At 40.3% G+C, this 26,577-nt stretch overlaps 1 protein-coding gene across 1 annotated transcript; it reads left to right on the top strand.

The window, feature by feature from the left end:
• Positions 1-19,276: 19,276 nt before the first annotated feature.
• Positions 19,277-26,100, top strand: LOC138880669 (uncharacterized). Its single transcript, XM_070160840.1, has 5 exons — positions 19,277-19,557; positions 19,814-20,620; positions 20,932-20,983; positions 21,104-21,406; positions 25,738-26,100. The coding sequence occupies exons 1-5, from the start codon at positions 19,277-19,279 to the stop codon at positions 26,098-26,100; spliced, it is 1,806 nt and encodes a 601-aa protein (XP_070016941.1).
• Positions 26,101-26,577: the final 477 nt, after the last annotated feature.

The raw sequence follows: 26,577 nt of genomic DNA, 5'->3' as shown, positions 1-26,577 counted from the left end.
GCGCGAACATTTGCCCTCTCTCCACTCTGAACAAGTTGAATGTGGAGGATGAAAGAATTCACATGAACAATATCTGTGTTCGGGGATTCGACGGTGGAGGGAAAGATTCAGTCGGGGACATAGTGCTTGAGCTTACAATAGGGCCAGTTGAATTTACTATGGAATTATAGGTGCTCGATGTGGTTGTTTCTTACAATCTGCTATTAGGTCGACCCTGGATTCATGCTGCCAAAGCGGTCCCGTCTACTCTGCATCAAATGGTCAAGTTTGAATGGGATAGACAGGAAATTGTTGTGCACGACGAAGATAATTTGTGTGTTCCTAGTGATGCCATTGTTCCGCTCATAGAGGTTGAAGGCGACAAGGGGCCGTGGGTTTATCAAGTTTTTGACACGGTATCGGTAGAGAAAATTCCAGAAGGGAAGTGCGTGCCAACTCCAAGGGTAGCTGCTGTATCAGTCATGGTAGCCGTTGAAATGTTGAAAAATGATTTGGTACTGGGCAAGGTTTTGGGTGCATCTCTGCAAGGTATCGTACAACCGGTTTCTCTTCCTAAAAACTTGGATACATTTGGTCTGGGATTCAAGCCCATAGTCGCAGACGTAAGAAGAGCTAGAAAAATGAAACAGAAGGCATGGGCCCTTCCAAAGCCGGTCCCGCGTCTTTCCAGATCATTTGTCAGGCCTGGTACTAGAAAACGCTAGTAACGATGGTTCCCATTTCAGTAGTTGATATGGATGGAGATTTGACTGAAATGTTCGAGAGGTTATTCGCCGATGTGAACATGTTAGAGGCTGGAGAGGGTTCGAGTAAGGCGGATGTGCAATTTGTTGGGCCCAGTGCAAAGATTAACAATTGGGAAGCTACTCCTCTCCCCACCAGGAAGGAGTTTTGGTAATTTGCTTTGATTTTCTTTCAGTTTATCTGGATTACTCCAGGGTTGTAATTCAGATTCTATCTTTCGTCAGTTTGGATGTATAAACCTTGTTATCTTTAATTTCAATGAAATGCAATTTCCTTTTTCCCCTTTCTGATAGTTTTTGTTTTTCTTTTGTTCCTTGTACAGTTCTTTTTATGCTGGCTTTAATGATATAACATGCATGAGGAATCTCCGGCCCAGTCTTAAAAGTCAATCTAATTCTGAAATAGTAATTCAAGAAATAGAGTGTGATAATGAATCGGAATATGATGAGGATGAGGCCTTTGAAGATATTAGTAAAGAACTAAGCTATTTTAAAGAAAAACCAAGGCCTAACCTAAGTGATACAGAAGTAATCAATTTAGGAGACCAAGATAATGTTCGGGAAACTAAAATAAGTGTCCATCTTGAACCACAACTCAGAGAGGAGATAATTAAAGCATTGTTCGAGTATAAAGATGTTTTTGCATGGTCCTATGACGACACACCGGGTCTAAGCACTAACTTGGTGGCTCACAAATTGCCCACTGACCCATCACTCCCCCTGTCAAGCAGAAGCTGAGGAAATTTAAAACTGATATGAGTGTGAAGATTAAGGAAGAGGTCACCAAACAGTTTGAGGCCAAAGTTATTCGGGTCACCCGGTATCCCACCTGGTTAGACAATGTTGTGCCTGTGCCGAAGAAGGATGGCAAACCAGGGTATGTGCTGATTATTGAGATCTCAACAAGTCAAGTACCAAGGATAACTTCCCATTACTGAACATCCATATATTAATCGATAATTGTGCCAAACATGAGATTGGTTCTTTTGTGGATTGTTATGAAGGCTACCCCCCAGATCTTAATGGATGAGGGGGACGCAGAAAAAGATGACATTCATCATGCCAAGGGGAACATACTGCTATCGGGTCATGCCATTTGATTTGAAAAATGCTGGGGCAACCTACATGAGGGCAATGACGACCATATTCCACGACATGATACACAGGGAGATCGAGGTTTATGTGGATGATGTGATTGTAAAGTCTAGAAAGCAGTCTAATCATGTCAGAGATCTGAGCAAATTCTTCCAAAGGCATCGCAGGTACAATCTCAAGCTCAACCCTGCAAAATGCGTGTTCGATGTTCCATCTGGAAAGTTGCTGGGATTCATAGTCAACCGCCGAGGTATTGAATTAGGACTATCAAAGATCAAAGCTATCCAGGAATTGCCACCCCCAATGAACAAGACTGAGGTGATGAGTCTGTTGGGGAGATTGAATTACATTAGTAGGTTTATTGCTCAGCTCACGACAACTTGTAAGCCTATCTTTAAACTGTTAAAGAAAGATGCTGCGGTCAAGTGGACAAATGAATGTTAGGAAGCATTTGATAAGATAAAGGGGTACTTGTCAAACCCACCTGTGTTGGTCCCGCCAGAACCAGGGAGACCTTTGATTCTGTATTTGACGGTCTTGGACAATTCATTTGGATGTGTGTTGGGATAGCATGACATCACTGGCAGGAAGGAGCAGGCCATATATTATCTCAGCAAGAAGTTCGCATCTTACGAGGTTAAGTACACTCACCTTGAGAGGACATGTTGCGCCCTAACTTGGGTAGCCCAGAAGTTGAAGCACTATTTGTCATCTTACACTACTTACCTCATCTCTCGTTTGGATCCGTTAAAGTATATCTTTCAGAAACCTATGCCTACAGGGAGGCTTGCAAAGTGTCAAATCTTGCTCACAGAATTTGACATCGTCTATGTGACTAGGACTGCAATGAAAGCTCAGGCATTGGCTGATCATTTGGCTGAGAACCTAGTGGATGAAGAATATGAACCTCTGAAGACTTACTTCCCTGACAAAGAAGCCATGCATATTGATGAATTGGAACAATTTGAAAAGCCAGGATGGAAACTTTTCTTTGATGGGGCTGCTAACATGAAAGGCGTTGGGATAGGAGGGGTACTTGTTTCTGGAATAGGGCATCACTACCTTGTTACGACTCAGCTTCGGTTCTACTATACTAACAACATGGCTGAGTACGAGGCATGCATTTTGGGTTTGAGGATGGCTGTGGATATGAGTGTCTAGGAAGTCTTGGTCTTGGGTGACTCAGACCTCCTGGTGCACCAGATTCAGGGAGAATGGGAAACACGAGATTTAAAACTCATACCGTACTGACAGTGCTTGCAGGATCTTTGTCAACGGTTCCAATCAATAGAGTTCAGGCATATTCCAAGGATTCACAATGAGGTCGCCGATGCTTTGGCAACTCTGGCGTCAATGTTTCACCATCCCGATAAGGCTTATATGGATCCTTTGCAGATTCAGATCCGCGATCAGCATGCTTACTGTAATATGGTGGAAGAAGAGATCGATAGGGAGCCTTGGTTTCACGATATCAAGGAATACATCAGGATGGGGGCGTATCCAGTACAATCCACAGGTGATCAAAAGAGAACAATTAGGCGGTTGGCAAGCGGTTTTTTCTTCAGCGGAGGGGTTCTGTACAAAAGGACCCTATATCTTGGGCTGCTGAGATGCATAGATGCTAGGCATGCTACAACTATTATGACCGAAGTACATTCTGGAGTCTGTGGACCGCATATGAGTGGGTATGTTCCGGCAAAGAAGATTCTTCGAGCAGGTTATTATTGGCTCACCATGGAGCGAGATTGCATCCGTTTTGTGCGCAAATGTCATCAATGCCAAGTACACGAAGATTTGAGTCATTCGCCACCATCTGAATTGCATACAATGTCCGCACCATGGCCTTTTGTCGCTTGGGGCATGGATGTCATTGGGCCATCAGCATCAAACGAGCACAGGTTCATTCTGGTGGCCATAGACTATTTCACCAAGTGGGTAGAGGCTAAAACATTCAAGTCTGTAACCAAGAAAGCAGTGGTTGATTTTGTGCATTCAAATATCATCTGTCGATTTGGGATCCCAAAGGTAATCATCACGGACAATGGTGTTAATCTCAATAGTCATCTAATGACGGAGACATGTCATCAGTTTAAGATTACATATCGCAATTCCACCATATATCGCCCCAAGGCGAATGGACCAGTCGAGGCAGCCAATAAGAACATAAAGAAGATACTTCGGAAAATGGTAGAAGGGTCCATGCAATGGCATGAGAAGCTGCCTTTTGCATTGTTGGGTTATCGCATCACTGTTCGTACTTCAGTAGGGGCAACTCCTTACTTGTTGGTATATGGTACGGAAGCAGTGATACCCACGAAAATTGAAATTCCATCCCTTCGGATTGTTACAGAAGCCAAAATTGACGATGATGAGTGGGTTAAAACCCGCATGGAACAATTGAGTTTGATTGATGAGACAAGATTAGCAGCAGTGTGTCATGGCCAGTTGTATCAACAGAGAATGGCAAGAGCATATAATAAAAAGGTGCATCCACGGATATTTGAAGTGGGTCAGTTAGTATTGAAACACATTCTTCCTCATCAGGCTGAAGCCAACAGCAAGTTCACCCCAAACTGGAAGGGGCCGTTCGTCGTGACAAGAGTGTTGTCCAATAGTGCTTTGTATTTAACGGATATAGAAGGCAAATGTGTAGAAATGGCCATCAATTCTGATGCAGTCAAAAGATACTATGTATGATTTCTTTGGTCAAATTGGGTTTGTTTGTACTTGGCATATTTTGGAGATTAGAATGACGAAGGCATTTTGTTCTGCTATCTGAACACTTTATCATTTGTTACCCCTTTTTCGAGCCTTGTTTATTTCCTTTCATACCCCTCTTTTGGAATCAGTGGCAAAATTCAAAAATGCGAGAACAAACGACATGTAAAAGAAAGAAACGAAAAGAGAAAAAAACGAAAAAAAAACAACAAAACTACAAAAAGAAAAAGGAAGAGAAAAGAAAAGCAGAGAAAAAGCACAAAAACAAAGCAGTTTCCATGACATGAACTATGTTCGACCCAATTCATTTTAAGGATACGTAAGTAGCCTCACAGTTCGGTCCCAACAAAATTAAAATCCAAAAGTCCCCAAACAAGAAACTGGGGCAGAAGTTGTGGTTATTGTCAGAAATCTGATTTCGAAGGTTGTAATTTTGAACCCATTCGAATTGTTTTGAGCCTTTGATATCCTCTCTTTCAAACCCTATCCAAAAGCCCATATTACGGTCCAAAGAAAGACATTCCGATCAATCTTCGAGAGATGCCAAGTCAAGCAAGTGGAGGTGATTCATATTAAGGGCAACACTCTAGTCCAAGCAAAAAATATTGAAAATGAGAGAGTCTTATTGGTGAAAACCCTCATGGGCACCGTAAGACAAAAGTGAGTTGAGAGATGAACAAATGAGAGAGTCTTGTTGGTGAAAACCCTTCAGGGCACCGCAGGCCGAACAAGGTAAAGGTTTTGGTGAAGAAGTCAGGTTATGGAAATTTCGGGGCAACAAAGCATGGCAGCTGAAAGTTGATTGGTTGGACAGATTGGGCCAATTAATCTGAAATGCATGTCATGATCATTGGTGCCAGCTGCTCCACTCAGATAAGCCTCTTTTCTATTTTTTTTTATTTCTTTTTTTCCTTCAGATAGTTTTCCCGTTTTGGATTTTTGCCTATCCTTAACTCTGTAAGTCGTTGCATTTCATTTCATTTGGGTTTATTTCTCTAAGATGTTCTCGATGTCAGTTCTGTTTAAGCAAATAAGAAGTAATTTCAAACCCTACTACCAACTTCCGAAGTTGCACAAGGCGCAGGGAAGACAAGGCATTTCTAAAGGTAGTATGATGTGAAATGGGTATAAAAGGTCAGTAGAAGTTCCATCGGTGAAATGGTTCGGTGATGTCGTGGGAAATGCAGAGGTTCAAACAGATGGGTAGGAGACGTGATCACGTCCAACTATGCCTTATAAAAAGGACAATGCGGTCGTTGCAAATATAATCTGGTTTACAAGTCCGGAGTCAAATCCCACAGAGAACTAAGGCTTAGCTACAGCTGTTCCCTATCACCAAGAAGACAAGCTTGAACAGTTCCTAATTTATAGATATTTAGATTCTTGTGTTTTAACTAATTGATTAATAAATTAAAATAATAAATTAACAACTAAAGATACTAAGAGTTAGAGACAAGATTAAGGAGGTCTAGAGTTATGATTTCCCCAATTGTCAGAATCCTTCCCGCTATGTCTTCTATAATTCCTCTTACGTATTCTCTACCGATCTTGAGCACTCTTATTACCGTAAATATATCCCGAGTAATCACGACAATTTACTAGACGCACTCTCCCGAGATACACTAGCTGGATTTTGATACAACTCACTTCAGATCGAACCCAAGGCTTCGTTATCCCTAATCCCGCCTTTAAACCCTCGGTTATTGATCCCTCATATACTCTGGGAGTGGTGTTGTTCAACAATTACCTAAATATGCACTCTCTCCCGAGTTATGCACACTAAATAGGCACAGCTAATTGAGAGCTCTTCAATTAACTACAATAAGAACGTAGTTGAACAAATAGAGATTATACTACGGCTCAATTATATAAAAACATAACAAGAATTTATCCTACAAAAGGTTCTATCAAAACTCTAGATAACAATTTAGCTATTCATAATAGTATGTAAAACTACAATACTAAAAGTCATAACCAACAATAAAAAATAGAAAGAGAAAAGAAAAAATTTGTAGAAGAATTCCCAAGCCTTGATCTTATTGTGTCTCTGCCTCCTTAGGTCAAATCTATGTCAAAAATATGTCCTCTCCAATTCTTGGCCGGCTTCCTTGGTTTAATATAGGGTTTAGGGCTTAAAATCCTGTGTTTTGCACTTTGGTCCCTGAAATATACGCATTCTGCCGCGGTTCCACCGCGGTCGCGCCGGAACCGAGGCCAAACACCCTCTCAGATTCTTCAGTTGTCCGCGACTGCCCTCTGCCGCGGTTCTGCCGCGGTCGCGGTTTTTGACCCTGTTTCGTTTGGAATTTGGAAAAACGTAAATCATTAAAGTTGTATTCCTTTGAGTTAACTTTCCAAACATGTATTGTGGAGCTTAAATGGAGTTTTGAGTAAAACGTTATGTCTATTTTACTAGACAGTGCGCATATACCTCTTCGGGTTTTCGTTTTGTTATTTTATCATCCGTTGATCCCCGAACGCGATCCTGACTTAATTCCTTGAGCTATTACTCAGACTTCAAAGCTCCAAAACACTTAACTTCATTACATAACATCTATGTAGCTCGGAATCACACCTACAAGGCATAAAACACACAATTAGTGCAAAACACTAGCGATTAAAGCGCAAACTCAACTAAAGTGCAGTAAATTAGAGTGTAATAATCGACTAAAATACGTAATTATAGCCTATCATCAACACCCCACACTTAAACCATTGCTCGTCCTCGAGCAATCAAACTACACTTTTTTTTATAGACACGACCTTTTTAAACAATTCTCCTAACTCATCACACCAAGAGTATTTAAAATAGACTAAGCACAAAAGCGTAACATCTTCAAACTGCCAAGATGTTTCTTTGGTCGGAATAGGGGCAGAAAAATTCGATTGTTCCGGAGAAATCCTCCGCAGAGGAAAAGCAAGCATCAGGCAGGTTTGATTTTGATCCCCAGGACCCACCTGGATAATGGGGTTTAATTTAAAGTCCTTAGGATCCTCCTGAAAAATGGCACCTAGCTTAAAATTCAAAACAATCATGAGTAGTAAAATCTAGCATAAATGTACCCCAAGGAATGTAAGATGGTTTCAAAGTTTGCATGTTTGAGATAGGATTCAAGTAGGAGCTTTCAGGTCCCTCCTAAATAATGGGACCTAGCTTTAATATTTCCTTTAGATAACAAGATGTACCGTAAGTTCTGTTGAAGGGCAGCATAATTCGGCCGAAAAGAATAGTCACTCTTAAGATAAGACTTGGTTTTTGATTTTCAGGACCCTCCTGGATAATGGGACGTAGTTTAAACCTTTCTTAGATAACAAGATTTAGCGGGACTCACACCTTTAGAAGATATAATTTAGATTTTTAAATCCATCATTTAACTAGGAGTTTTCAGGACCCTCCTGGATAATGGAATTTAGCTCTCAGATTTATAGAGATATTTGGTAACATGATTCAATTAACATTCACAGATGCACCCAGCATCAAATTGGGGCAGAAGTTTTCTTTGTTTTTGTCTATTTTGTGGAAATCAGGCGCTCACCTGGAGAACAAGGGAATCCATCTCAAGTTCAGCAATCAGGCACCCACCTGGAGAATAAGAGAATACATTTCAAGTTCAGCAATCAGGCGCCCACCCGGAGAACAAGGGAATACATTTCAAGTTCAGCAATCAGGCGCCCACCTGGAGATCAAGGGAATACATTTCAAGTTCAGCAATCAGGTGCCCACCTGAAAAACAAGGGAATACATTTCAAGTTCAGCAATCAGGCGCCCACCTGGAGAACAAGGGAATACACTTCAAATTCAGCAATCAGGAACCCACCTGGAGAACAAGGGATACATTCAAGTTTCAGCAACCAGGCGTCCACCTGGAGAAAGGGAGGACATCTCAGATTACAATTCAAGGCGGCAACAAGGGGATTCCACCGGGAGAATACAAGTCAACAAGGCAACAAGAACCATAAGAGAAAGTTTGAAGATATAGATAGGATTTAGCAATTCATAAATCATAGTTTAGGCTAGCTTCTTTTATTTTATCGTGGTGTAATAAGGGGTTCAGTAAGTAGTAGCAGTAGCAGCAGCAATGGTGAAATCACTGCTTCATGGTAGTCCTAACTACCAGACATTCCCGAACTACACTGACCTGATTCCTTTATAGCCAAGGATATGTAGGCAACCTCGGAAGCAGGGTGCGGTCAAATCTTTCAAAAATGCTTCCCACGGAGTATTCAAACGGGCAAAAATCGCTCGTATCCGCTCACTTTATCTTTGCACTAAAACTCTTCGTGTTTCCGAGCAAAGAGGTCAACTGTGAGCACGTGATTTTTGCCCTATATGAATTACTCCCACAAATTCAAAACAAAATTATTTTTCCATTATTTGCAATTTCGTAGATTTTTGTCTCATTTTTGTTAACTGTTTGCATTTGTCTGCGCATGTTAATTTTGTCTAAATTATGAAAAAATATAAATATATTGCATTTGCATTTAGGGTTTAACTTTGCTATGTTAAAAATTAATTAGCAATTTAGTTGCTTTACGAAAATGGAAAAATCGCAAATAATGGTTTATTTTGCATTGTTCAATTTTAGATCTGAATTTCGTTGGTTTTCCTATTTGGTATTTAATTAATTGTAACAATTATTAGGGTTAATTAATTTAATTTGATAGGATAATTTAGTGTAGGATTTTATTTAGGTGTTATTTTTCAATTTTGGAAAAAAGAAAAAGAATTTTAAAATAAAAGAAAATGAAAAGAGTTGAAGAAATCAGATTTTTTGGGCTAAGTCTTTTAAATTTCCCAAAGCCCAATTCGATTACCTTTTAAACTTGTCCTAAACCAGCCCAAACCCTGCCAATACCCAGCCCAGCCCCACTTCCCCAACCAAACAACGTCGTTCTTAAGGTAATGGATCTAAGTCATTGATTTCCTTTCATCCAACGGACGGGAACTGGGCATGTATTTAATATAAATATGTCCGAATACCTACCCTCCTTCACTCATCGTCCCTCTCTTACCTCTCAGAACCCCCCTCATCCCTGATAAACCCTAGCGCCGCCACCCCAAAATCCCACCGCCTTAACCTGGTGAAGCCATCTCTTATCACCCCCAAATCAACACCACACAATCTTCAAGACCCCCTTATTCTGAATCCTCACTTGGTTTCTTTCAAATACCTCCAAAACCTCTCAAATCTTAAATCTCGGGTTCGAGTTCTAGAGGTCAAAGTCAAGTTCATCCATGCAAAGTCATCCTTCCAAGGTCCAAAGCTTGGTTCATCTCAGAATGGTGTTATTCATGGGTTCTTAACAAAGAACAAGCGATATACACCATTTTGGGATGAAAGCAGAACTACCCGGTGACTTCAAGTTTGATCGGTGAGTTTTCTTTCATTTTCTGTCCGTTATTGTTCGTTTCATCTCTTGTTCTTCTTCTTTTCTTCTACGTCTGTTTGAGTGGCTTGTCCTCCGTCTGAAATCTTTTAAGAGTTTGGAACCTAGTCTTTCCCTTTATATTGATTTGGCGTTCATTTTTGTTCCGTCGGATATTTAGTTGTCTTTTTATGTTCTTAATTATTGTTCTCTGTTTTTTGTTTTTTATGACATTTTCTGAGAATTGGCTTAAGTTAGATTTTTGTTCATTTGGTAAATTAGTTCCGGTTTAGTATTTTAGCTTAAAAAATAAAGAGAAACCAATCGCTTAGTTTAGACCTTGATTTTTGAAGTTATTCAATTTTTTCCCTTTTCTGCTTCTCATCAATTTAGTTAAATGGAATTTTGATTTAGGCATGAGGTTCACTGGATTCGTTCATTTGGACCTGAAGATATGGGTCATTGACCCATGACCCATACCCATGGGTTGCAACAGTAAAAAAAAGGTCATTAAGGGGTAATTTGGGTAGTCCAGTCTAGGGAATCTTTATATAACAACCTTAAAAAGCTTCCAGGAAATGGGATGGGGGGCTATGTTTGAAATTCTGATAGTTGAGTAGGGGTATTTTAGGTAAAACGAAAATAGGAAAGGGGGGTAAGTGCAAGTCTGATTCTCTTAGGACTACCCTAATGCCTTGCCTATAAAGGCATCTCTATCTTGCATTTCAAGGGGGAATTTAGGGGTGAAGAGCTAGAAATCCAGAAAAGGCTTCGGACGACTGAAAATATCATAAAGAATTACTGTTTCATCAAGTAACTTGAACCTTGAGGTTTTTTTGAATTTCTGAAGCAGTTTTCTGATTCATATAGATTTAACAAGGTTTAAGGTTAATTTCTGGAAAGTTTTGGGCCAACCTGGGTTTAAATTACTGTTCTATTGGACTTATAGTCAGTTCTGTGGGTTCAACATCCTTAATTTGGGGTTGTGTTCTAGCTGGTGTGGCTGTTTATCTGCTGATACAATTCTGTTGTGCTGATCCCTATCTTTTCTCTTATTTTGCTCTTCAGGTACACATTTCTGAACTTAAAGCCATGTACGAAATTTTGACTTGCAGAATGAAATGAAATAGCTGCAATATGTCTTGGCTCTTTAGTTTAGTGCTATTGTTTCCATATCCCATGATTTTGTATTTGTTTAGTATAATGACTATTTGCTATGAATGGCTGTAACTAATAGGTTGCTAACATGAAGTTAGATGTAACAGTTACTACTTGATTATTTGCGGGATTTAGAGTCTGTTATAGTAGTTTAATTGGACTGGGAAGGACACTCAATTGGATTGTGTTAATTAGAAAGTTATACGTTTTTTGTGTTTTTTGGGGGTGATAATTGGTAGCTGCAGTTTGTGAAATTCAGTTCGGTGGCGTTTTACTTGGTCATTTCATGCGATTAGTGTCTGCTCATAATGTTAAGTCTCAAAAGAGTCAGATTTGGGAATATGGCTTTATAATGGCAAATTAATCCCCAGGTGTTCTTTGCTCGAACTGTTTGAATTAGCCTTAGGGGGTTATTCAGCAAGTTGTGGAAATGAGTTTGCCTTTTCGAAAGATAAAACAGTAATGTGCATATTTATTTATTACTTCAACAGTCATAACCCATAGTTTTGTCCATTTGTTTGATGATTGGAAACGTGAAATGATAAAGGTTAATATCCTGTTTGTTCTATGGATTCAAACTTGCGTCTCGTTTCTTGATGATGCTACCATGTTTCAATTTGGGCTCTATTGAGCCTGAACGCAAAAGAGCTGGTCTGGGATGGAATAAGGCATTAAGCCTCGATCCTGAATCCCCACTCTTCCGCCCCCGTGTGTACAAACTGCGCCTGTTATCGAGTTTGGCCCCAATTATTTCAAATCCTGAGTTTTGTAGTTGCAATACGTCATGGGCTTAGACTCAAAGGGAAACAGACCATTGTTTATTTATTTCGTTTTAAGCTTTAGTTTTAACATACCATTTTTGAGTTCTTTTGGGCTTCCTCTTTATTTAAGTTAGATCATTTCAAATAATTAGGAGGTGAGCTATAATAAGATAACTTATAATGAATGCCCCCCCCACGAATTATCTTAGAAACCTTTAAGTTAAAATAAATCGGTGTGCGCCAAGCCAAACAAAATTTCAAATGCTTGACCCTTGTTTGATCATTTCTTTTAATTTTAGAATTCGAGGCGTGCCATTTAGTGAATTTCCATGGCCCTCGCAAAGTCGTTAACGCGTAGTTGCGTAGGCGCGTCATTTAATAATATTACCTTTCTAAACTCGGGTGTGCATTTCATGTGACCCAAATCAAAATCTTAAAACGTTGACTAAAATGTATTTAGGATTGGGGGTGCATTTCATGTGGTGCGATCTAAAGGCACGTTTTAAACGACGTTCAATCTTCTTTAAAAATTAATTAAAAGCAGTCAAAAGTTTAAAATGGCATCATAGGTTAAAACATGTTTCTAAAATCGGAGAGTTAAGCCTAATATAACAGTTGAGCGACCGTGCTAGAACCACGGAACTCGGGAATGCCTAACACCTTCTCATGGGTTAACAGAATTCCTTACTTGGATTTCTGATTCGCGGACTGTTAAACAAAGTCAAGCTTTTCCTCGATTCGGGATTCAACCGGTGACTTGGGACACTATAAATCTCCCAAGTGACGACTCTGAATTTTTTAACAATAAATCCCGTTTTGATTGTCCTTTAATTGGAAAAACTCTCTTACACCCTCTCGGAGGTGTAGGTAAAAAGGAGGTGTGACAATACCAATGATCGTAGCAGAAAGTTACTGAGCTTTAACTTTTTGTCAAGCTGGGGGAAAGTTTTTTTAGGGTTGCAACATGCTTTTACAACTCTGGATGGAAGAACATCTTTGCTGTCATTCGGGGTACATGAACTATGGTCTGACTAGTCTTAACTGCAATGAAGAGCACGAAAACTGGGTGGATGGTCATGAGTTTCCAGAAGGTACAAAGGCATGAGGTTCTCACATTTGTGTTCTTTGACTGCGAGAAAAATTGAATAGAGATTCGGTTGGCTCCAGGTCAACAAAGTTATATATATGTCAGCCAGAGTGTGCTTTCTTTTATTAATAGGTCTTCGGAGTATCCAGCTGGGTAGGTACCAAAATGTCCCTCATGATGAAGATTTGAGTTGACAAATCATCAAACTAGGTCCAAAAGCTGCATTCCTAGAAGAAAAGGTTCGCCAGATTTGGCATCAATGTAGGTTTCTGGAGCCACAGACTCGAGTACGGGATTTGTCCAAGGGTGACGTAGAACCTAGCTACACGGCTTGGTATGGTAAAAGGGTTCAAGTCCATCAAGAGCCTGAACGACCCGTCAAAAGGCCCCACGTACAACAGTTCACTAATGGGGCACAAAAACAATGGAATTGGTTAGCAAAAGAGAAAAGCTACAGGGTTACGATAAGCAAATTAGAAGGGAAAATACTAGATCTTAAATTTGATAATAGTGTGAAGGCTGCTGCTGATGAAGGAGAGAAGAAGAAGTTGGTCCGAGAAAATGAAGCCCTCCGAGCCCAGATTCAAAGGATGAAAATAACTGCTAAAAACCCGGGAAGGAGCCAAACAGATGAAAAACTTATAAATGGTCTCAGGATAAAAGTATGTGAGTAGGGGACTGACTTGGAAAAGTTCGAAGGTAAATTGGCCAGAGCCCGAGCAAAGTTGGCGAAGAACGCAAAAGGAAGGGCAGGGTTTGTTCAGCAATTAAAAGAAAAATATGATAGAGAGGTCGCAAATCTAAAGAAAAATCTAACTACCCTCGAGAATGAAATGGCTCAACAGGCAAAGAACTTTAAGGTAGAGAGCGAACATTATTATGCATTGATGTCACGTCTGGAAGAGGACATGCGACAATTCAGGAGCAAAGCCATACGGACACCCAAGTTCTGGAAGCTAGATCTCAACAAATTGGATGCCTACTCCAAGAGAAAGGCATCATTAGAGAAAGGATTAGAGGAATTACTGATCATATCATCATGAAATGCCATGAGTGCGAGGATAAGACTAGATCCACTTTCTTCGCCGCAGTGATGACTTTTGTTCGCCAGATAATGGATGACCTGGATCGCCTCCAAGAAGATATTGCATGTAGGCCAGCGTTGAGACAGACTGATGTCCCGTGGCCCCGTGGAGTAGTATTGGAGGCACTTATGTATTCCTGATTTTCTTTTCGAGTATGTATTTCAGTTTCCTTTTAGAGTCTGTTAGTCTGCTTTGAGTCTGTTTTTGTTTTTTTAGTTCTAAAGTCAGTATGATGGAGTCTTTGTAATAGAGCAAAAGCAGCAGTTTTTATTTGATGAAAGTTTGAAGAAAACCAAAATTTTCTTCCTTTTTATTTCGCATTTATCCCCCGAACTACGTAATAATCTGATTCATGCGGTGTCGTGATATGTAGGCAATCCCCATCAGATCCGGTTATAGCTATAGATAATTCAAATAAGAGAGAAAATGATGGAAAGAGGACACAAGAAAAAGAGAGAAAACAATGCGAAAGAGAGAGTGCAAACAAAAGAGAGAAAATAATGAAAGAGCGCAAAGAAAGAAATGATTCGGGATTTGGAAGTGGACAAAACGAAAATCCAGGATGAAACACACAACCGTTGCAAAATAAGTAGAAAAACGTTTAACTGTATAGGTGCATGCATTCCCTAACGTGCGATTCCCTATGTGTTAAATGTCTCAAACTAACCAGTTTGTTGTGTATGTTGTTTGAGATCAGGTTCTGTTTTTAGGTGGTTGCTTTTGTGGTAACCTGGATTCGCACCATTACTTTAGAAGATCTGAAGGGAGTGTCTCAATGACATCAGAGAGTCACCTAACCATCATTAACCCTTCAAAGGATAGCCCGACACCGGTTATCCCGGCCTCAGAGTCAGCAATTGCTGAAGAAAATATAATACTACGCCTCCGCATGTTGGAGATGTGAGATGGTTGGTCTAACAGTAGAGAACCGCCCAGTGCAATCCCTGGATTTCCCGAACATATTCCCAGGACCGGTGGAACCTCCAACATCCCTATTCCCATAACCAACCAGTTCTTCTCGTTCGGGTATCCCACTATGAGATCTAATTTCACCGGTACGCCTTATGAGGTTCTCCCCCAGGTACCTTTTTCGAGAGTATCTTCTACAGTATTCACCGCACCACCAGTCTCTACTATGGCATAGCCAACAATGCCTAGGCCATGCTTTGAACTATCAACCTTTATTTTTCAAGTGCCACAATTTCAATTAGACCCAGCTCATGTCACCCCAAATTCTTACCCTCAACACCCCCGGTATGAGTCTCCCATGGAACAAGAAAGAACTGTGAAGAACCCGAGAAAGAAGAGATCAATCAGAAAATAAAATGTATCGAACAAAGTCTCAAGAACATGCAAGGCCTGAGTGGCCAGAAGAGTGTTTCCTACGATGACTTGTGCATGTTCCCTCATGTTCATCTGCCCATTGGTTTCAAGACTTCCAAATTTTAAAAGTATGGTGGACATGCAGACCCCACAGCCCACCTGAAAAGGTATTGCAATCAGTTAATAGGAGCGGGCGAAAAAGAAGAACTATTGATGGCTTACCTCGGGGAGAGTTTAGCCGGACTTGCATCCGAATGGTATATGGACCAAGACATCTCCCACTGACACATATGGGATGACTTGGCCTGAGACATTGTTAGACAGTTCCAGTACAATGTGGACATAGCTCCAGATAGAAACTCTTTGTCCAATTTCAAAAAGAAATCTTCAGAAAGCTTCCGAGAGTATGCGATTAAGTGGCGTGAACAAGCTGCCAGGGTGAAACCCCCAATGGATGCGATCAAGATGGTCAGTGTCTTCTTGCAAGCCCAAGAGGCTGATTATTTCTAGAACATGATGTCCTCTATGGGCAAGCTGTTTGCAGAAGCCACAAAGATTGGGCAAATGGTGGAAAATGGTTTAAAAATGGATAGCATCCTGAGCCAGTCGGCTATAAGAGCCACTTCTCAAGGAATCCAGAGTGGGTCGGGGGGTGTAGCAAACCAGAAAAAGAAAGAAGAAGTGACAATGATGGCCTCAAGTCTGAGAAGCCCCCGTCAACCTCGAGGTTACTTTGGTTCCTCTTCAACCACCCTGCAATATTACTACCCTCACCAAGATGCGTTATATTCCATGACTCCTCAGCCTTATGCAGTAATGAATGCCCAGCGATACGCTCGGCCGCAAAAATATTATAACCAGAATCGAGCTCCACCTCCCAGAAATAACCCTCCTCACCAAGCTACATATCCCCGTCTACCATAAAATAATTTTCCATATAACATCCGTACCAGTGAACCACCCAGAAAACCAACTTCACACCCATTAGTGAATCATATTCCAGCCCCTTCCCAAAATTGATCCAAATGGGTTTGTTACAACCCGTACCTCTAAACAGGCAAAACCCAGAGTCTCCCTCCTACCGACCAGGTACCCTATGCGCTTATCATTTAGGGGAAGAAGGGCACGACACTGAAGATTGCTGGACCCTTAAGAGAGCGGTCAAGAACCTGATAGAAAAAAGCAGGTAGTGTTGAGGGACGAAGAGGTCCCCAATGTAACCAATAACCCATTGCTAGCTCACAACAATGGGCCAATTATTGGGATAATTTGTGAGGACAGAGAGTTCGACCCAGCTTTGAAAGTTATCATTGCTATTGCCGATGTTGAAAAGAAGCTCAAAGCAGCAACAAAGTAAGCTAAGGATGAGAAGAAAAATAAATCCACTCCTCAAAGCATAGAAAAGGCTGTGGAAGCCAAGACATGGTAGTACCTCCTAAAGATGCCATACTTTATATTCCCGCCCCCTAGAAAGGAATAATTCGTGTTGAGTCCCCCCAAAAGGTTTGAGCAAAACAAGGTTACGCTAAAGGTACCAAAGATGTACGTACCAAAGGGGACTTATGTGGCACGGGGGCCGATAATTTTACCCTGGCTGATTGAGCCCGTGGTTATCAGTCGCACACCACAGAATCTTATGAAGGACCTCACTGCCAACCCCTTGAACTACAATAAAGCAGTAGTGATGTACAAGGGAAAGGAAATTATGGGGTAGGTGAATGAAGCGAACTCGTCTAGGAAGCACCTCAACTTAGAAGAATTGAACAAGACCAAATAGAAATGTTTTCTGCTTAAAAAGCCAGTTAGTGCTGAAGAGGTAGAGGAATTATTTTGAAAGATGAAAACCTCGGACCACGCCGTGATTGATCAACTTAGAAAGTCCCCTCTCAGGTCTCACTTTTGTCCTTACTGATAAGCTCGAATGAGCATCAGAAAGTGCAGTTAAAGACGATCAATGAGCATATGTTCTGGTCGAGACCACAATTGAGCAATTGGAAAGAATGGTAGAACAATTTTTTGAAGTCAACTGGATATCATTCAACCGAAATGACTAGCCTCCGAAAGGGGCTGCCCATAACAAAGCTCTTCATTTGACCGTTAAAAGTGGAGGATACTACGTGAAAAGAGTTATGTTGGATGGTGGATCTGGGGTTGATATTTGCCCTCACTCGACCTTATAGAGAATGGAAATTGGGACTGAAAGGATTAGGCCCAACAATGTTTGTGTATGTGCTTTTGACGGTGTCAAAAGGGATACAATAAGGGAGATTGATTTGATCCTAACCTTCGGCCCTGTTGATTTTGAAGTAACATTTCAGGTTTTGGACATGGACACCTCCTACAATTTTCTCCTAGGAAGGCCTTGGATCTATGCGGCAAGGGTCATACCCTCTACTCTCCACCAAATGGTTAAGTTTAAACATGAATACCAGGAAATCATGGTCCACAGAGAAGATGAGCATTAAAATCTACAGGGACCCGTCAGTCCCATGTCTGGAGACTAAGGAAGGTAGCGAGCACATAGTCTACCAAGCTTTTGAAATCATGGTCGCGGACTAGTATGAGGAAGGAACCCCGTTTCCTCAACCCTTCTTGTCAAACGCGTCAATCATGGTCGCCATAGAAATGATCAAACATGGATAAAAGCTAAAGGGCTCGGGGAATCTTTGCAAGGCATTACAGAACCCATCACTTTGACTGCCAGTGAGAAATTCTTTTGTGTCGGTTTCCAAGCTACAGAAGCCAACGTAAAATGGGATAATGAACGTAAGAATAATGGGTGGGTTCTGAATCAGTTGGTCCCGCATCTCGCCAGAACGTTTGTTAAGCCAAGGTACATAGAAGAAAAAGAAGAAGAGGCCTTCACGACCAAAGAAATTGAGGACATCTATGGGGCAATGAGGCAAATGTTATATGAGGTTCTCATGGTCTAACCGGGTGAAGGCTCAAGCACTACTGAGGTGCAATATATGGGGCAAAATGCCAAACTTCAAAGTTGGAAGGCTACTCTATTCCCAATCAAGCGGGAATCCCAGTAGTTCAGTCTTGCCGTCTTTTCTGCATTTCGAGTTATTTCAGGGTGTAACTCGAATGTTTTTTAGTTTATTGTCTTTTAAAATTCCAATGTAAATCCTCCTATCTTCAAAATCAATGAAATGAAATCAATATTTCATCATCTACAAATCTCTTTATTTGTTCTTTTTGATTTTTTGTTAATTGTCTTATCTCTCTTTTCAATTCTAATAATGCGGACTTAAATACATGACATGCTTGCAGACTTTATGGCCAGATCTTAATACGATGTCTAACTGTGAAATAATGAATCAAGAACTAGAATATGATGAAGATGAGGCTTTTAGGTAAATAAACCGAGAACTGGAACAATTTTAGAATAAGCCTAAGCTAAACTTAAACAAAACTGAGCCAATTAATTTGGGGAGTTCGGAAGAGGTCCAGGAAACCATGATAAGCATTCACGCTAATGAAAGAACTAGGGATGCATTGATCCAATTTTTGTTCGAATTCAAAGACGTGTTTTCCTAGTCCTATGATGATATGCCAGGATTGATTATTGATTTAGTAGTGCACAAATTGCCAACTTATCCCGGTTATCCACCTGTCCAACAAAAGCAGAGAAAGTTTAAAACAGACATCAATGACAAGATCAAAGAAGAAATCACCAAACAGTTGAAAGCCGGTGTGATCCGAATTGTCCGATACACCACATGACTGGCTAATATAGTCCTAGTGCCAAAGAAAGATGGGAAAACCCGAGTGTATTTTGATTATCGAGATTTGAACAAAGCAAGTCCCAATGACAACTTTCCATTACCAAACATCCACATTCTTGTTGACAACTGTGCCAAACATGAGATACAGTCTTTCGTGGATTGTTGTGCTGGGTATCATCATGTTTTGATGGATGAAGAAGATGCAAAAATGACGGCTTTCACCACACCTTGGGGTACTTACTGTTATAGGGTCATGTTGTTTGGTTTAAAGAGTGCCGGGGCAATTTATATGAGAGCTTTGACTGCCATCTTTCATGACATGATGCACCAAGAAATTGAGGTGTATGTGGATGATGTGATCATTAAATCCAGAACACAGGATGACCATGTGCGAGATTTGAGAAAGTTCTTTGAGCGCCTACGTAAGTATGACTTGAAGTTGAATCCAGCTAAATGTGCATTTAGAGTACCATCTGGGAAACTTTTGAGGTTTATAGTCAGTCGGAGGGGCATCGAGCTAGATCCAACAAAGATAAAGTCTATTCGGATTTGATCCCTCCAAGAACCAAGAAAGTGGTTATGAGTCTGCTGGGCAGGTTGAATTACATTAGCAAATTCATTGCTCAGTTGACTTCCACGTGTGAGCCCATATTTAAGCTATTGAAGAAAGATGCGGCGATTAGATGGATAGATGAGTGTCAAGAAGCTTTCAACAAAATGAAATAATATCTGTTGAATCTGCCAGTGTTGGTCCCACCGAACCTAGAAAGCCTTTATTCTTGTACTTGTCAGTGTTGGAAAATTCTTTTGGATGTGTTCTCGGGCAACATGATGTGACCGGGAAAAAAGAACAATCCATATACTATTTGAGCAAGAAGTTCACTAGTTATGAAGCCAAGTACACTTTGTTGGAAAGAACTTGCTGCACCCTAACTTGGGTCACTCAGAAGCTTAGGCATTACTTGTTGTCTTATACCATCTATCTCATAACCAGATTGGACCCCCTAAAGTACATATTCCAAAAACCGATGCCCACAGGAAGGTTAGCGAAATGGCAAATCCTGCTCACCGAGTTTGACATAGTCTATGTCACCTGCACGGTAATGAAACCTCAAGCATTGGCGAATCACCTAGCTCAAAATCCTATTGATGATGAATATCAGCCTTTGAGTACTTACTTTCCGGATGAGGAAGTAAATTCAGTTGAGGTTATTCTAGAAGACACTAATGCTTGGCAAATGTTCTTTGACGGAGCTGTGAATGCAAAAGGTGTCGAAATTGGGGCAATTTTGATTTCGCCCACTAGTCAACACTATCCGGCCCCAACCCGTCTTCGGTTTTTCTGTAGGAACAACACTGCCGAGTATGAAGCCTTTATTATGGGCATAAACATGGCAGTCGATCAGAATGTGGAAGACTTATTGATCATGGGAGATTCTAACTTGATTACCCAACAAGATCAAGGTGAATGGGAAACCCGAGATATCAAGCTTATCCCATACAGGCAACATGTGAAAGATCTTAGCAAGCAATTCAAATCCATCGAGTTCAGGTACTTCCTCAGTTTCAGAATGAGTTAGCCAACACACTAGCTACTTTGTCCTCGATGCTGCCTTATCCAGGCAATGTCCACATTGACCCACTGGAAATCCAAATTCAAGAAAGATATGGTTATTGCAATACAATTGAGATGGAACCAGATGTTCAGCCATGGTATCATGATATCAAAATATTCTTGGAAACAAAGTAATATCCTGAACAAGCTAGTGGAGACCAAAAGAGAACCATTAGAAGGCTCGCCAGTAGTTTCTTCTTGAGTGAAGAAGTCTTGTACAAAAGAACTCCATATTTGAACCTTATAAGATGCGTGGATGCCCAAGAGGATGGAAAAAACATGAGTGAAGTGCATGCGGGAGTATGTGGAACCCATATGAACGGATACATCCTTGCAAAGAAAATCCTTCGGGCAGGCTAATACTGGATGACCATGGAAAGGGACTGTTTCAATTTTGTTGTAAAGTGTCATCAATGTTAGGTACACGATGACCTGATTCATGCACTGCCATTAGAATTGCATCCTATGTTAGCATCGTGGTCGTTCATTGCCTGGGATATGGATGTCATTGGGCCAATTGAGCCGAAAGCTTCAAATGAACACATATTCATCTTAGTTGCCATTGAATATTTCACAAGATGGGTGGAAGCAGTCATTCTTAAAGCCTTCACCAAGAAAGTAGTGGTGGACTTCGTACATTCCAATATTATCTGTCATTTTGGTATTCCTAAGACTATCATTACGGACAATGGTGCAAACTTGAACAGTCATTTGATAAGGGAGGTATGCGAACAATTTAAGATCACACATCGGAATTTTACCCCTTATTGGCCCAAAGCTAATGGTGTTATTGAAGCAGCGAACAAAAATATCAAGAAGATCCTTAGGAAAATGATTCAAAGTTCTAGACAATGACATGAAAAGTTTCCTTTTGCATTATTAGGATACCGCACAACTGTGCGCACATCAGTTGGAGCAACACCCTATCTATTGGTTTATGGCACTGATGTCGTAATACCCACAAAAGTTGAAATTTCCTCTCTTTGAATCATCGTTGAAGATGAGATTGAGGACAATGAATGGGTCAAGACCCGTCTAGAACAGTTAACCCTGATTGATAAAAAGCGGATGGCCGCTGTTTGCCACGGGGAGTTGTATCAATAAAGAAAGGCCTGCGCATACAGAAAGAAAGTGTGGCCCAGAAACTTTAAAGTGGGGCAACTCGTCTTAAGGAGGATTCTTCCGTATCATAAGGAAGGAAAAGGAAAATTTGCTCCAAATTGGAAGGGTCTGTATATTATAAGAAAATTGTTGCCAAAAGTGGCATTGTACTTGGGAGACATCGAAGGAAATGACCCCGAAACAGCTGTCAATGCTGATGTGGTCAAAAGGTATTACGTTTAACCCTTCTACGATAACGATATTCTCCGAGTGGAATGACGAAGGCTTTCTTTCTCGCTACCCAAACACCGTTAACCCTTTGCAAGCCCTTTGATCCGGTTACCTTTCTTTTATTACCTCTTTGGAACCGGAAAATATTGTTTAAAAATAATAAAAAGAAAATCAAAAACAAAATTTCCTGAACTACGTTCGACTTGATTCTGAAAGGATACATAGGCAGCCTCTCTCTGGGGTTCAGTCACACTAAAACAAAAATCCATATTTCCCCAAAGTTGAAACTGGGGCAGAAGTCATAATGGTTCGTCGATGGTTCGTCTGAAAGGTTCCAAAGTTGTAATTCAATCCAAACTCTTTTTACCCGAAATCCTCTTCAAGTCCTTCCGATAAATCGGTAAAGATGTTCAAAATTGGAGTATGTGGTTACTTGGATCTGATACAATAAAATGAGAGAGTCTTACTAGTGAAAACCCACACGGGCACCATAGGGCGATGGTAAGTAGAGAAATTGAAAATGAGAGAGTCTTGTTAGTGAAAACTCGAAAAGAGCACTACATAACTATGGTGAGAAGAGAAATGAGAGAGGTCAGGTGGTGAAAAACTTGCAAAGGGCGACACTGATCGAAAAAAGGATCCCTTACAACCATCAGCACTGATAGAGTCCTCGCAAGATTTCTCGGTTTTGAGATATGGGTTATGGTGGGTTTATGAGAGTTGGATGGTTTGCACAGATTGGGTATTCAGTCCAAGAAGCATGTCATGTCTATTGAAGTCTGCATGCACTCCAGATAAGTCCTTCTTTACTTTCCCTGAAAGGGACACTTCTCGTTTAAATTCATTATCATGTCCGTTATTTATTTTTCTTTGACTCCCCTTCAGTCTAATTCTCTTATGAAACTAATACAAAGAAAATATGGCAAGATTAGTTTTACAGGGTTTTGTTTGACAAAAGCTAATACTCAAGAAAGAACCCAGCCTCAACAAGTGCATCAAGTTGGCCTCGACTGGCCATAATAGCCGATACTCCAGAGTCAAAAACTCTTGAAAAGAAAGGAAGTCAAATTCAAGTGTCCATAAAGGCAAAATAAGATGGAAAAGGCCAAGCCCCACACGGGTTAGTCATCATGGGAAATTTAGGAAAAGTCAAGATTCCCAGGTGTAGAAATGAAACCAATTTCCAGAAAGCCAGCAAGCAATGGGGATTTTATTGAAAGAGCTGGGCCAAAATCAAGTGATTGAAACAATCAAGGCCACAAAATTAACCACCGTTTCAAACTAATAATTGTTCTTTGTTTGAAAATAGGAAATATGTGCAATCCAAAAACAACCTTACAAGAAGCAGGTGCAACCAAAAGAAAGGGCGCAAGGGCTAAAAATATAGTTTCGGAGCAACAACTCCAAAAAGGGAAGTCTCCTCCAAAATTCTTTCCCGCATTTACTCATTCTTTGAAATATAAAAAATGATGATGAAATGAAATGAAAATAAAAAGAAGAAGAAAAATCCAAAATCATGGTAGCATAGGGTCTCCAATCCCTAGCTGCGTCTAGGGTCCCACTCCCTAGTTGATGCCAGCATAACCCGATGACTTTTCCGGCATAACTCGATGATTCTTCCGGCATAATCCGATGACTCTTCCGGCATAACCCGATGACTCTTCCGGCATAACCCGATGACTCTCGGCATAACCCGATGATTTTTCCAACATAGGGTTCCACTCCCTAGTTGATGCCAGCATAACCTGGTAATTTTTTCAACATAGGGTTACACTCCCTAGCTGATGCCAGCATAACTTGGTAATCTTTTCCAACATAGGGTCTCACTCCCTAAATGATGCCAGTATAACCTGATAATCTTTTCCAACACAGGGTCCCACTCCCTAGCTGATGCCAGCATAACCTGGTAATCTTTCCAACTTAGGGCCTCCAATCCCCAGTTGATTTCATTTTAGATATAGGGTCTCCACTCCCTAATTTCTTTTTCTCAAGGATACACAATCCTGATTTTTATTGCTTTCAATAAAAAAGTAGTTTAGATTTTTACAATAACTCACAAAATTTTCCTAGTGAAAACTGGGGCAGAAAAATTTCGTTTGTTTGTTTGTTTTGGTGCCTGAACAGGTTTTTACCGTCAGGAACGAGGTTTGAGATGACCAAAAGAAGAAATCTCAATCCAAATAAAAGAAAAGAAGAACAAGAGAAGAAGTAAACTCTAAGTGTAGAAGCGGATAAAAGATGTGGACTGCTCAAGATATGATTGAACTCACAAGCTTTGCATGTCCCTCCTTGATCCGAAAAGCTGATGAAAAAATGAATCAGCGATTGCAGCTAACGAGCATCAAGATTCAGCTCAGAGTCTGCAGGTATAACCATCCAAAACTCAAGATCAAGCTTCAGAATGTTTATAGATAGGAATCTTTTAACTCGTGGTTGATAGGCTTAGTTAGTTTAGCTTTTCATTTTTCATTTTGGTGTAATAAGGAGCTCAGCAAGCAGACACAGTAGAAACAACAGTGATTTCATAGTTTCTCGGTAGTCCCAACTACCAAAACTTCTAGAACTACACTGACCTGATTCCTTTATAGCTAAGGATATGTAGGCAACCTCCAAAGCAAGTTTGGTCAGACTTTTTCCAAAAAATACTTCCCAGGGAGTATCCAAACGGGCAAAAATTGCTCATAATTGCTTATTTTTTCTTTGCTCGAAAATTCTTTGTGTTTCCGAGCAAAGAGGGGCAGTTGTGAGCATGTGATTTTTGCCCTACTAAAAATATTCCTACAAAGATAAAGAAATAAATTTTTTCCAAATTGTTTTCAATTTTATAGGATTTTTGTAGGATTTTATTAATTGTTTGCATTTTTGTGCACTTTTAATTTTGTTAAAATCATGAAAAAATTCCCCCAAAATGTCAAAATTATCATGCATGGCATAGTAGATTGTGTGTTCATATTTTAGTATTAATTGGTTAATTAATTGCTTTATTAAAATGAAAATCACAAAAATATCGTTCATTTTACATTTTTAGCTTTAAATGCTAGATTAGTAATTTCTCCTTCATTAATTTAGGTTTAACTATTTTTATAAATATTATAAATAGATTATTAGTTTGATTTTCTAGGTTAGACTAATTTAGGATTTAATTTAGGACTTAATTAATTTAATTAGGGTTTAAAATTAGATAAAAAAGAAAACAAAAAGAAAGAAAAAGTAATAAAAGAAAAAAGGAAGGGCTGCTCTCAAAATTGGGCCACCCAGAGATCAAATCTGGTGGCCCAGTTCCCTTTTACCATGTCCAAACCCCCAAGCCCAAAGATCAATCTCACCGGTCCAAGCCACTTATCCCAAAACGACCCCATTTCGCCCCAAGCTATCCCAGCCGTTGATCCATACGAATCCAACGACTAGGAGCTGATATTCATTTTTATATATAACTGTCCGAACCAAAGTACCCCACCCCATAGACCCCCTCTCATTTCCGTCACTCACTCCCAAATAACGAAACCCTAGCCGCCCTAAATCCCTTTGTTGCCTCTGCCGTGGTCCGCCAACCAGAAATCACCTCACGGCGGCAGACCACCCCCAAACTCCACCAAATTAACACTCCATAACTGTCATCTTCCAGCCCTTGCGTGGAAAATACTATCGCGAATCCCATGATCAAGCAACCTTTGGTCACTTTGTCAAATTCAATCACCTGCTCAAATTTGAAAATGGAACAGGAAAATGGTCTTAAACTAAGGTTTCGATTTGCCAGCCATCGTGTGGAAAGAGTTATCAAGGATGAAGTTCAAATACTATATTTTGAGAATACTTTGACTGTAAAATTAAAGAACAAGTTGGAGGCTCCAGAGTTCATTCCAAGTAAGCCTCCTTGTCGCACATGTATTCACCACCTAGATACACCACCAAACACTGTGGAGGACCACATTGGAACAAGCAAAGCAGGTGCTATTTGGATGAAAATTGCAACAAGGTCTGACAATGAAGCAATTGTTAGGCGACCTCCAATGAGAGCTGCCAAACAAAAGCAGGCTGCCCTAACTTCGTCAGCGAGGTCCAACCGGTCAAAAAATAGACGATGATTCTTGAATACTTTTTGAACAAGGTAGATGAAAACGACAAAGAAGTAAAAATTGAAGATTTTACAAGGTTGAAAAAAGGGACAACAATCAAATGGGTACTACATTTTATTCTACCACTTTATTAGTATCCTGATCTGTAATATCATCACAGAGTATGTTATAAACTATGTGATGATCATAGAATATTTGGTCCTTTCAAGTTCATATTTTTTACATTCTTGTTAATAGGCGAGGTTGACAAGCCTCAATAGGATTAGTACAGTAAGGTTAGCCCGATTTGTGTTATATGTGTAACAATACCGGTGCTATTGTACCCCTTATTTGTACTTTTCCTAATTGATGTATTTATCTTTTCTGTTATTAATATTAAACTAGCCCTAGGCACTTGCCTAGTGGATTGCCAAAAAAAAATAACTGTCATCTTTTCAAATATCACCCAGTTCCCTTTGAATCAGTCCCCAACCTCTCAAATCTTAA

The sequence above is a fragment of the Nicotiana sylvestris genome, chromosome 11 (genome assembly GCF_000393655.2).
Source record: "Nicotiana sylvestris chromosome 11, ASM39365v2, whole genome shotgun sequence".
NCBI lineage: Eukaryota > Viridiplantae > Streptophyta > Magnoliopsida > Solanales > Solanaceae > Nicotiana > Nicotiana sylvestris.
Note: the sequence above shows the minus strand (reverse complement) of the source record. Positions and strands in the feature narration are given on the sequence as shown.

Coding starts and splice junctions, on each gene's coding strand:
- LOC138880669 (XM_070160840.1), top strand. CDS start 19,277: ATGACGGCTTTCACCACACCTTGGGGTACTTACTGTTATAGGGTCATG. Junction 20,984..21,103: donor TGAGTGAAGTGCATGCGGGA/GTATGTGGAACC, acceptor CATCAATGTTAG/GTACACGATGACCTGATTCA. Junction 21,407..25,737: donor ACAGTCATTTGATAAGGGAG/GTATGCGAACAA, acceptor AAAATGGAACAG/GAAAATGGTCTTAAACTAAG.